The 12,815-nt window shown below is 41.4% G+C and overlaps 1 protein-coding gene across 1 annotated transcript; it reads left to right on the forward strand.

Annotated features, from left to right (window-relative positions):
* Positions 1–4,441: 4,441 nt before the first annotated feature.
* Positions 4,442–8,720, forward strand: LOC145408449 (uncharacterized). The gene is made up of 3 exons (XM_080279178.1): positions 4,442–6,258; positions 6,668–7,509; positions 8,086–8,720. The coding sequence occupies exons 1-3, from the start codon at positions 4,442–4,444 to the stop codon at positions 8,718–8,720; spliced, it is 3,294 nt and encodes a 1,097-aa protein (XP_080135304.1).
* The last annotated feature ends 4,095 nt before the right edge of the window (positions 8,721–12,815 follow it).

Here is a 12,815-nt window from a genome sequence, read left to right on the forward strand (position 1 = left end):
GTTCCCTGGGATGCTCCAGTTCCCCCAGCCCTAACGCCGCATGAGTTGCTGTGGGTCATGCCGTAAATTGAAAGTTATGTTTCAGCAAAGGGGAAAAAAATAGTGTTGCACTCACTCCCTGTCCCCTTGCTGCAACCTGTGGGGGTTGTAACCCCTAACAGGCGGGCAACGTTACACAATGTCCGTGCGTGAGGAGGCGGACGACATTACGTAATGTCTGTGGGCGGTTACATAATGTCCGATACTTTATTTGTCCAAAAATATGCCGCCCTTTACAGTCATATAATTATTAAGTCGCCCGCACATAAGGGGATAATGTACAGATATATGCTGCTTGGAGTGAATATACAATGCTGCTGCTCAGATGCCCTAGATGGTTGCATTCACTCCAAGTAGCATATTTCTCTGCATTACAGGCCCCACAGGTAGCAGCAACGGGACTGGGAGTGGATGCAACACTTTTTTTTTTTTTTTCTCCTTGCTGAAACATATCCTTCATTTTGCAGCATGGCCCACAACAACCCGTGCAGCATAAGAGTTGCGGAAACCGGAGCATCCCGGGGGACATGTGGACTCCATGTGTGCCAATTTCAGTGGCATACCTCAACACTGAGGGTGGCTCCGATCCTTAGAAGACGAACTTTTATTTTTTTCTCCCATTTTGACAACTTTTATCATTTTTTTTCCTTCTATGCAGGTTTCATTTCGAAATATAAGTAATAGATAATTTACTTTAGAAATGCATGTATTTCATGTTAAAAATATTGGAATAAAATTTGTTCCATTTATATGTATATTTTTTAAATCCCAAAGGTATGTCCGGAATCCCGGACATGTCTGTGGTTAAGGTACTAATCCCAACACTAGTGAACAATGGTTAATCAGTCCCAATATAAAATACCTCTCCTAAAGATGGGTTTTCACTTAACCAACTGCATCGCTAAAATAGGATTTGCCTCTCTCTCTCTCTCTCTCTCTTTATATATATATATATATATATATATATATATATATATATATATACACACACACATATATATATATATATATATATATATACATATATATATATATATATATATATATATATATATATATATGTGTGTCTGTGTGTGTGTGTGTGTGTGTATGTGTGTACATATATATGGTGTCTCTGTGGTACAGTGGCAAAGTGTGCGTCTTGCATGCATAAGTTCACGATTTTGCCTCCTGCCAGAGTCGTAAAAACTTTGGGAAGCATTCGCCGAACCAAATACCGCTTTGGCGGACATAAGGGGTGCTCTGATTGAACCAGTGTCACATACTAGTATGCTTGCACCCAGTCAGCTTAAGGTGGGCAGATTACACTTCGTTTACAGACTACACACACATTCAAAGCCACTCCAACATTACAATTAACTCGTCACATCCCGAGGTTTTCCGCACCTCCGACATCCCCCAGTCCCGAGGTATTTTCGATTTTTTTTTTTTTTGGCTAAAACCTTCGCTTTTGGTGAGAAACATCGAAAATTCATAGAGAAATCGCTCACCTGAGGTTTAAAGTGTCCAATCCAGGTAGGAGTTCCTCCTTACCTGAGTGGGTTTTCTAACATGCTGGCACCAAAGAAAACGAGTTCTATGGGAGGGTAACTATTTTATCCATTCATAAATGGTATTTATTTATTTACTTGGTACGAATGTATATGTAGTATGACAGTATATTGGTTTTCAAGCAGTAATAAAGGCATTATAAGCATTGTTTCACTCACTAACTAATCACCATACCTGACCTATTTTTGCCACACTACCTGATCATTATTTCTGGCTGTTTCTTCTTCTAATGCTATGTAAACATTGTCCTCCACATTGTCATCGATTGGGGAATCACTCTGGCCCTGAATAACTTTACTAGCCAGGTCACTGGTAACAGGTCCTTTGCCAAGACAATGTCGTGAGCGGGGGAGGGGGGAGGTTATGCAGTGTAAGGCATTGTCCCTGCTTGGTATCTTGAACAGGAATAGAGGAATGTGTCCCGTGTATACATACGAAAAATCACGTGCGAAAATTGAAAATTGTGCAAATTAGGGACCTTGCAATTGCACGACGTACTGGTACGTCGCCAGGACTGGCAAATGCAAATCGGTGCAACGTACCCATACGTCGACGGGATGGGGCGGGTTAAACTCACAAGTACTTCTCACCCTAAATACAGTCTCTACAAAACAACCTAAGCCACTGGGTAGAGATACATTAGCTGTATTGTCCCTGCTTCGGTAGGGATTGGCCGGTCCTGCAGTGGACATTTAACGGCTGATGAAGATGATGATAAACAGTACAGTATATATATATATATATATATATATATATGACATATATGCAAAAAAACACAGGAAAAATGAAAGGAGCGACAGTGAGTACTTTCGTATATTATATCTTGAGACACTGTTTGAAGATATACGAAAGTACTCATGTCACTCCTTTCATTTTTCCTGTGTTTTTTTGCATATATATATATATATATATATATATATATATATATATATATATATATATATATATATATATATATGTATATATATGTGTGTGTGTGTGTGTGTGTGTGTGTGTGTGTGTGGTTTTGAGTTACTGTTTGCATGCATGTAGGCATGGATAATGAGCATAAACACAAATGAGTGGGCAAAAATTTTAGTCAGGAAGTAAGAAGCATACAGTCTCTGACATACACATTCCACAAAGGTAGGAGAAATTGTGGTCTGTGATAAAAACTCTTTCTTTGTTTGCAGGCTCTTTTGCGTCACTCCCAGGTGAACAATATCATTTGGAAATAGCTGGAACAAAAGTTATAGTCGTCCTGATTAAGGGAAGACTATTTTATCATAAAGTGATGGATAATATTTGTCCTTTTTGTATCATTGATAACTATATTCCATAAACTATGATGTAAGGCAATTGCATTAACAATTACATGAGTTAATAACAAATTATTCTGGCTTCAATTGATTACAGTAATCCCTCACTTAGCCGGACATAATAGAGCCAAAGGTATGTCCGGGTAGTGGTAACATCCAGATAATAAACACTAATCCCCTACCATACCCTGACCCTACCTATACTCACCTCCAACTTATACCTAACCCACTTGTCCAGTACCTATGCTTAATTTGGCAGTGTTTCCCGGTCATTCAGGCATCTACAGACAAAATACACATAGGAATATCCAAAATAATGGTAAACACCGAGACAACCAAGCAGAGAAATCTTTGAAAACCAAATGACACCCTACCTAAACACTACTGTCTGTACAGTACCCCTGCTTATTTTGGCAGTTTTCCGGTCATTCTGCCATATTTTGACATCAGAACATACATAGGATTACCCAAAATAATTTTCAAAACCAAGAGAGCCATGCAAAAAAACAGTGAAAATCAAAAAACACCCTACCTGTACACCACTGTATGTACAGTAACCCTCCTAATTTTGGCACTGTTTCTAGGTCAGTCTGCATATTCAGACATCAAAATACACATAGGAATATCCAAAGTAATGCTAACCACCAAGAAAAAAAAAAAAAAAAAAAACACTGAAAACCAAAAAACATCCGACCTATACAAGACTGCATGTGCAGTCCCCCTCCTAATTTTGGCACTGTTTCCAGGTCACTCTGCAGTTTTTTAGACATCACAACACACATAGGAATATCGAAAGTAGTGCTAAACACCAAGAAAACCACAAAAACCAATGAAAACCAAAAATCATCCAACCTATACAAGACTGTATGTACAGTACCGCTCCTAATTTTGGCATTGTTTCCAGGTCAATCTTCCATATTTAGACATCAAAACACACATAAGAATATCCAAAGTAATGGAGAGAGAGATTGTTCAGGTGCTTGAGGATGCAAGAGTGGATATATGTGGATTGACTGAAACTAAATGAGAAGGTGAAAGGGTGAGAGAGTGGGAATATGGTTTAGGTATTATGTCCGGGAGTCAATGAGAATAAGAGGGCAAGAGAGGGAGTATGTCTGACGATATGCAAGAAGTGGAAGGAGAATATAAAAGAGTATGGAACAGTGGGTGCAAGGATTGTATGGGTGAGGATGAAAGTAAGTAGGCCTATACAAGCGTGGGCGATTGTATATGTTATGATTGGAGTGTATGAAATTCTTCCTCTGTGTTTGTGTATACGCCGAGATCGGCAGACAAGCGACCAAGAGGTGTGGGCTGAGGAGCAGGAATAAAAGTGCTACTGTTGTTTTGCATTGGATGTGTTGTTTAATTGCTTTCCCTGTGGTCGTGGATGTCAAGCAGAGATCATCGAGATATTACAAACTGGCGACGAGGATAAAACAAAGGAGGGATCGGCCAGAACGTTTGTATGGGTGACGTGTGAAATCACTGCTGGAGACGCCGCTATCAGCCGTTGAACCGTCCGACCCCTGCCATTTCCCAAGGTATCAGCTATGGCCCTCATTGGCCAAGTAAATGCATTTGATTCCGAGTTGGAGTCTTGGACTGAATACAAAGAAAGGCTAGAACACTACTTTTTGGCAAATGAGATAGAGGACGACGCCAAAAAGAAGTCAGTATTGATAGCTGTGGTGGGAGCCAAAACATACAGACTTTTGAGGAGTTTGTGTAAACCCAAGCAGCCTGGTGAATTAAAATTTGATGAACTCTGTAAATTGTTAACTAACCACCATGAACCCAAACTCTCGGAAACTGTGGCAAGGCTGAAGTTTCACAAGAGGATTAGGCAGTCTGGGGAGACTGTACCCCAGTATATGGCTGCTTTGAAGGAACATACAGAACACTGCAATTTTGATTCCTTGACAACGCATCCACAAGATCAAATGTTACGTGACCAGTTGATTGTTGGTATTAATGATGAAAATATACAAACAAAATTATTGGCTTTAGAGCCTCCAGCTGGTGAGGTTTTGTCTTGCAAAAAGGTTTTTGATCTGGCAGTAGTCATAGAATCAACGCAGAAAGATATATCTGACATGAAAGGACCAACATATCAGCAGCAGCATAGGGTGAAAGAGGATGTACCATGTTGGAGATGTGGTGGGGCACACCACCCTGACAAATGTTGGGCCAGAGATAAAAAGTGTTTTAACTGCCAACAACTCGGCCATGTATCCCAGAAATGCCGGAAACCACGGAGGAGAGAGGGGACAATGCACCAGAAGGATGGGGCGACACCATCTGTCAGAAGTAACAGCCGGTTCAGGTCAGCGCAGCAGGGCTACCCGTCAAGGCCAAGGCAGCACAGTCACCCCAAGAATATGGCACCTTCAAGAGGACGATGGACCCAGAAATCCGGTGGAATGCACCAATTGCCAGGATCTGAAGACTCAGGTGGGGAAGAATGTAACAGTGAGGCTTATCAGGTGGCAGGTGAAGCTGACAATGACTACAGTTTTGACTTTAAGTCTGTGAACTATTGTGGTGGAAACAAAAGTAAAATACGGTTGAACAGCATAAAACCATATCTCTGTAAGATAAGTATGGAAGGACAACAGGTAGAATTTGAAATAGACACAGGTGCTAGTTTTACTATTATAAATGAACAAGAATATCAGAAAATTTGTGAAAAAGTGCCTGAATTACACCAGCGACTGACTGAAGATGATGTAATTTTGAGGGCATATACTGGTGAAAGACTTGAAGTAAAGGGTGTGTTGATGGTGACTGTCAAACACCATGACCAGATACATGAGTTACCTTTAGTGGTAGTAAAAGGCCTTGGACAAAATTTATTAGGTAGAAATTGGTTGGAATTGCTCAGGATTGATTGGAAGAATTCTGTGTTTACAGTAGAAGGCAAACTATTTTCTGATGAGAAGTTTGTAGAAACTCTGAAAGAAAAGTACAAATCAGTGTTTGAGGAAGGTTTAGGTAACTACACAGGAGGGAAAGCTAAGATTTATGTTGATCCTAATGCCAAGCCTAAGTTTTGTAAGGCACGGCCACTGCCTTTTGCACTGAGAGAGGCCACTAACATGGAACTGGATAGGTTGGTGGCTAATGGGACGCTAACACCTGTTGAGAATTCAGAATGGGCAACTCCTGTAGTGGTTGTGTCCAAACCCTCCTCCCAGGTCAGGATTTGTGGAGATTTTAAGGTGACAGTCAATCCTGTTTGTGAAACGGATAGCTTTCCTGTCCCAAAAATAAGTGACTTGTTGACAAGTTTAACAGGTGGAAAGTCATTTTCAAAATTGGATTTGAGTGCTGCCTATCAGCAAATGCAGTTGGATGAGGACTCCAAAAGGTATTGTGTCATAAACACTCACAGAGGATTATTTCGGTACAACAGGCTACCTTATGGCATCAAAAGTGCCCCAGGAATCTTTCAAAGGGAAATGTATAACTTGCTGAGAGATGTTCCTCATACTGTGGTGTATTTAGATGACATTTTAGTTACTGGTAATACTGAGACAGAACACAAAGCAAATTTAAATCGGGTCATAGAAAAACTAAATGATAAGGGACTGAAACTGAGTTTTGACAAGTGTGAGTTTTTTAAAACCAGTGTAAGTTATTTAGGGCATAAAATTGATGCACAAGGTATTCATGTATTGGAGGACAAGGTAAAGGCTATTGTGGATGCACCCAGGCCAACAGATGTTCAGACACAGATCATTTTTAGGAGGAATAAATTTTTATGGCAAGTTCCTCAGAAACCTTTCCTCAGTATTAGCACCCTTGTATTACCTGTTGAAAAAGGAGGTACGTTGGCAGTGGATGCAGCCACAAGAAGCAGCATTCAGAAAAGCTAAAAAGATGCTACTTTCTAGTGAAGTTTTGGTGCATTATGACCCAGGAAAACCACTGGTGTTATCATGTGATGCATCTCCTTATGGTGTGGGTGCAGTGTTAGCTCATAAGAATGAGGATGGCTCAGAGCAACCAATAGCATTTGCTTCTCGCACACTGAATGATGCAGAAAGAAATTATGCTCAGATAGACAGGGAGAGTCTGGCTATTGTCTATGGTGTGCAGCATTTCCATAATTATGTTTTTGGTAGAAAATTTATGCTAGTTACAGATCACAAGCCCATAGTGTCCTTGTTGCATGAAAAGAAAGAACTGCCCAGCAGGGCCAGTGCAAGAATTCAGCGTTGGGCCATTATTCTCGCTGGCTATGATTATCAGATACAGTTTAGGAGTGGACGTGACAATGCCAATGCAGATCTTTTGAGTAGGCTGCCACTAAAGGAAAGGATAGCATCAGAGCCTATCCCCACTGATACTGTGTTGTTGTTGGAGCATATTCAGGACTCACCTGTATCTGCTAAGCACATAAGGAGATGGACTGCCTATGACCCAGTGTATGCTAAGGTGTTACATTTCATTAAGATGGGTTGGCCAGATGATGTATACGCTCCAGAGTTTAAACCTTTTTTTGTACGTAGGTATGAACTTAGCACTGATGAAGGATGCATCATGTGGGGAAACAGGGTGGTGGTTCCTCCTGCAGGTCAGCAACAGGTACTAAAAGAACTACATGAGGCACACCCAGGTATGTCTGCAATGAAGGGTATTGCTAGATCTTATGTATGGTGGCCAAAGCTAGACAAAGATATAGAAATGACAGTAAGCACATGTGAAATTTGCCAGATAAATAGAAACAAACCCAGCGTTGCACCCCTTCATGTGTGGCCATACCCAGAAACATCCTGGGAAAGAGTACATGTAGACTTTGCAGGCCCATTCATGGGACGTATGTTTTTGGTCCTCATTGATGCCTATTCCAAATGGTTGGAAGTAAGAATAATGCACAATGCCACAGCAATAGCCACCATTTCTGAGTTGAGAGACATTTTTACTACACATGGGCTTCCTTCAATGTTGGTGACTGATAATGGAAGCCAGTTCACCAGTTGTGAATTTGGTGAGTTTATGAAAAGGAATGGAATTGTACACACTAGTTGTGCTCCTTTTCACCCCAGTTCAAATGGCATGGCTGAAAGAGCTGTTCAGACATTTAAAAACGGTCTTCTGAAAATGAGGAAGGCCGACATAAAGACTAAGTTGGCAAGGTTTTTGTTCAGATACCGTTGTTCACCTCAGTCAATAACTGGAGCTACCCCTGCAGAGTTGCTTATGGGCAGGACCTTGCAGGGTCCTTTGGACTTGATAAGGCCAAACTTAAAAGAAAGGGTGAAAAGGAAACAAGACAATCAAAAGATGTATCATGATAAGGGAAAAACGGTGAGGGAATTTGCTGTAAATGATGAAGTATTTGTAGAGAATTATAGTGGGCGAGGAGGTCGTTGGTTACCTGGAATTGTAGTGGAAGTAACTGGGCCTCTGTCATATAAGGTAGAACTAGGTGATCACAGAGTTGTTAGAAGACATATAGATCAGATGAGGTCTAGAAAGGAGGAGTTAACAAGATCAGAGCCCCCCAGAGAAGTTAGCATACCACATTTTAGTGGGGATGAGTGGGATCTGGGAAGTATGGGTGTCAGCATGGAGGCTACCCAGCTGCCTCAGAAAAGTTTAAAAGAGGCTCCAGCATCCATTGAGGACCGAAGTAGCCCAACTGGGGAGCAAAAATGGGGCAGCAAGACAAATCAGCAAGGGCTAGTGCCAGACAAACCAGCAGTAATAGGGGAAAAACACTGCCCACAGTCTCCTTCAGGTACCCCTCTAGGTAGCCCAGCTCATACAGGTACCACAACCAGGTCAGGAAGGCTTATAAAGAAGCCCACCCGGCTTGATTTGTAAGCTAGGTATACCATATAAGATGCTTATGAGGAAGATATGTGTGTATATATGTATATGTATGTGTGTATATATATATATATATATATATATATATATATATATATATATATATATATATATATATATATATATATATATATATATATATATATATATATATATATATATATATATATATATATATGTGTGTGTGTGTGTGTGTGTGTGTTTTGTATGGTATGGGTGCGAGAGTGTGCTATTTTGAGTTTATGTTTAGCATCACCATTTAATTATTTTACAAGTTATTATTTAGTTTGAAATTAAGGAGGGAAAGAATGTTATGATTGGAGTGTATGAAATTCTTCCCCTGTGTTTGTGTATACGCCGAGATCGGCAGACAAGCGACCAAGAGCAGGAATAAAGTGCTACTGTTGTTTTGCATTGGATGTGTTGTTTAATTGTTTTCCCTGTGGTCGTGGATGTCAAGCAGAGATCATCAAGATATTACAGTATGTGCATATGCGCCAACAGAGAACCAAGTGGCAAGAGTGAAAGATGAGTTTTGGGCGAGTGTAGAAGCATGTATGGACATATTTGAGAGGAGGAAGAGAGTGCTTTTGATTGGAGACATGAATGGCAAAGTTGGGAATGTACAAGTGGATGGAGTGGTTGGTCAGTGGGGTGTGCCAGCTGAAGTAGATGGGAATGGTAGTGCTTTGGTGGACATCTGTGCTGGTATGAGGTTGGCAATAGCTAACACCTACTTTCGGCATAAGATGATCCACAGGTATACATTGAGAGTAATGAGGAGGAAGGATGGTGAACTTGTTGAACGAAAGGCAATGATAGACTACGTGTGTGTGGATGAGCGAATGAGAAGACAAGTGTTGGATGCAAGAGTGTGGAGAGGGTGGGGGAATGGAGTCTTGGACCATCACTTAGTGATGGTCAAGGTAAAGCTGCAAAGAAAATGGTTGAAGAGACGAAGGGGAAGACAGGAGGAAAAAGCTCCTGTGAGAAGAGTTGTAAGTTGCAAGATAGTGAGAAAATAGCAGAGTATAAGAGCATAGTGGAAGAAAGATTGGGAAGGTACGAGTTAAAGCAGATGGAAGGGGTGGAAGACGTATGTAAGATTTTCACGGAAGATAGGCACAGCATGTGAGGTGGTTTGCGGAGTGAGGAGGAGATGCAAGGGTGTGCAAGAGACAGCATGGTGGAATGATGAGGTGAAACGAGCTGTGGAACAAAAGAAGAAGGCATATAGTGAATGGCTAGCGAGTTGAGGTAGGGGAGAAGATGAGAAAAGAGAGAGGTATATATGTGAGGAGGAGAAGGGAGGTGAAGAGACTGGTGAAGGAGAGCAAGAAGAAAGTGGATGAAGAATTTGGGAGGAATCTGAGTGTGAAATGGAGGGAGAGTAAGAAATTGTTTTGGAAGGAGGTAAAGAAAGTAAGGCAATGTGAAAGGGGAAATAGTAAGGGAGTGAAAGATAGGAATAATAGATTGTTGGTGGAGAAGAGAGAGAAATTGAGGATGTGGAAGGAGCACTTTGAGGATTTGTTGAATGTAGAGAGTGAGAGCAGTGTGAGTATAAGTGGTTGAGGAATGGCTGGGAGAAGAAAAGATGAGTGGAGGGAGGAAGAGATCAGTTGGGCGGAAGTAGTGGAAGCAATGAAGAAGATCAAGATGGGAAAGGCCCCAGGAATTGATGGTGTGTGTGGTGAAATGCTGAGGTATGGGGGAGAAATTGTTGTGGAGTGGATATGGAAGTTGTGTAGATTGGCTTGAGAAGAGGGAAGGGTTCCAGAGGACTGGAAATCAGGTATAATTGTTCCTTTATACAAAGGAAAAGGGGAGAGAGAAGTATGTGGTAACCACAGGGGTATTTGCCTTCTTAATGTGACTGGAAAACTATATGGTAGAATACTCATTGATACGGTTAGGCATATGACAGAGGAGCTAGTTGGAGAAGAACAAGGGGGATTTAGGAAGGGGAAAGGGTTTGTAGATCAGACATTTGTTCTAAGATGTTTAGTGGAGAAGTATCTAGAGAAGGGAAAAAAGTGTATGCTGTCTTTATGGACTTAGAGAAAGCTTACGACAGAATGGATAGGCAAGGTATGTGGAAAGTATTAAGAATATATGGAGTGGAGGGGAAATTGTTGAGTGCTGTGAAGAGTATGTACGAAGGAGCTAGGGCTACGGTGTGAGTGGATGGTGAGCTGAGTGAGTTCTTTTATCTCAATGTGGGACTGAAACAGGGTGTGTGATGTCTCCATGGCTGTTTAATATATACATGGAGGGGGTTGTAAAAGAGGTGCAAGGTAGGGCAGTGGATGTAGGGGTGGCTCTAATGAATGAGGGTGAGATTTGGAAGATTCCGGTGTTGCTGTTTGCTGATGATACAGTATTGTTGAGTGAAGATGAATGGGAGTTGCAAGGTTTGGTGAATGAATTTGGGACAGTGTGTAGGAAGAGGAATCTGAAAGTTAATGTAAACAAGAGTAAAGTTATGGTGTTTGAGAGGAATGAAGTCACAGAATGTACAGTGAGGTTGGATGGTGAGGATATGGAGAATGTGAGTGCATTCAAGTACTTGGGTAGTGTGATGAGTAAGGATGGAACCTTGGGGGATGAAGTGCATGAAAGGGTAGAGCAGGGAAGGAAGGTTCTTTGTTCACTGAAAGCAGTGATGAGAAATAGGGAGGTGAGTATCGAAGTTAAGAAGTCACTGCATGATAGTATTGTGATCCCTACCCTAGCGTATGGAAGCGAGGCATGGACCTTGCAAGAGGGGAACAAGTCAAGAGTGAGAGTAGTGGAAATGAGTTACTTGAGAGGAGCATGTGGAGTGACTTGAAGGGACAGGTTGACGAATGAAAAAGCGAAGGAACGTTGTGGGGTGTATGTGGATGTGGCTGAGAAGATTATGAGAAATACACTGAGGTGGTTTGGACATCTGGAGAGAATGGAGAATGAACGACTAAGAGGATGTATGTAGGTGAGGTGGAGGGAGGGAGAGGGAGGGGTAGGCCGAGGACGAGGTGGAGGGATGAAGTTGAGAGGTATATTAGGGAGGGGGGAGTGTGTTGGGGGGAGGGTAGTCAAATAGTGGGTGACAGAGCGACTTGGAGGCGTTTTGTCTGCGGCCACCCTTTGCGGGATTAGGGCGTCGGGCTATAGATAGATAGATAGAATGCTAAACACCAAGAAAACCATGAAAAAAACACAGAAAACCAAAAACACTCGACATGTACAAGACTGTAACTGTATGTACAGTATCTTTCCTAATTTTGGCACTGTTTTCAGGTCAGTCTTCCACATTTATATTTTATACATCAAAACACACATAGGAATATCCAAAGTAATGCAAGACACGAAGAAAACCGTGAAAAAAAAAAAACATTGAAAACCAAAAAACACCCGACCTATAGAGTACATGACTGTATGTGCAGTACCCCTCCTAATTTGGGCACTGTTTGCAGGTCAGTCTGCCATATTTAGGTATCAAAACACATAAGATTATCTATAGTAACACTAAACATCAAGAAAGCTTGCATGAACAACAGAGATCCACACACACAAAATATAAACTGCCGACGGTTTGAAAATTCCTTGTCTGCGGCGAGTGATTGCTCCTGGGGCTCAAAAAAAAAAAAAAAAATGCCACTGCCAAATATGCCACCGGAAATTGGTTACATTGGTATGAATGGTACACCATCATCTTAACTGGTGTTTGTACTGAAAGATAAGCTAATAAAAACATAAAACTGTCAAGTAAAAGCAGAGAAATAAAGCAAGAACTTGTTCAGGAGTAAAACTTACCTTCATATAACTTCCCACCATCTTAGTGCAAAATTTTGCCTGCACCTTCCAAACGTTAAGCACATGTCTAGATGCAGAATTTCACAAGCTTCCTCATGGTCACTTTGGAATTTCGATATGGCCAATAGTAGTCGAAAAATTCGCAAAAAAAATGAAAACTCACGAGTCGGTATTATCACCATGGAGGAGGATAGAAACTGAGGGAGTGAGAGGGGAGCCGGGAGGGTATAGAGGAGAGAGGGAGGGGGGGGAGAAGCGAGGCTGTGGACAGGATTCTACCCCTTCTGTCAG

The sequence above is a fragment of the Coenobita brevimanus genome, chromosome 77 (assembly GCF_032717465.1).
Source record: "Coenobita brevimanus isolate Jiangsu-jjx chromosome 77, ASM3271746v2, whole genome shotgun sequence".
Lineage (NCBI taxonomy): Eukaryota > Metazoa > Arthropoda > Malacostraca > Decapoda > Coenobitidae > Coenobita > Coenobita brevimanus.

Bases quoted from the DNA above. Each gene is read 5' to 3' on its own strand.
- LOC145408449 (XM_080279178.1), top strand. From the start codon at position 4,442: ATGGCCCTCATTGGCCAAGTAAATGCATTTGATTCCGAGTTGGAGTCT. The intron at 6,259-6,667 runs GTATTGTGTCAT...CAAGTTCCTCAG, and splicing joins TTGGATGAGGACTCCAAAAG to AAACCTTTCCTCAGTATTAG. The intron at 7,510-8,085 runs GTATGTCTGCAA...CTACCCCTGCAG, and splicing joins ACTACATGAGGCACACCCAG to AGTTGCTTATGGGCAGGACC.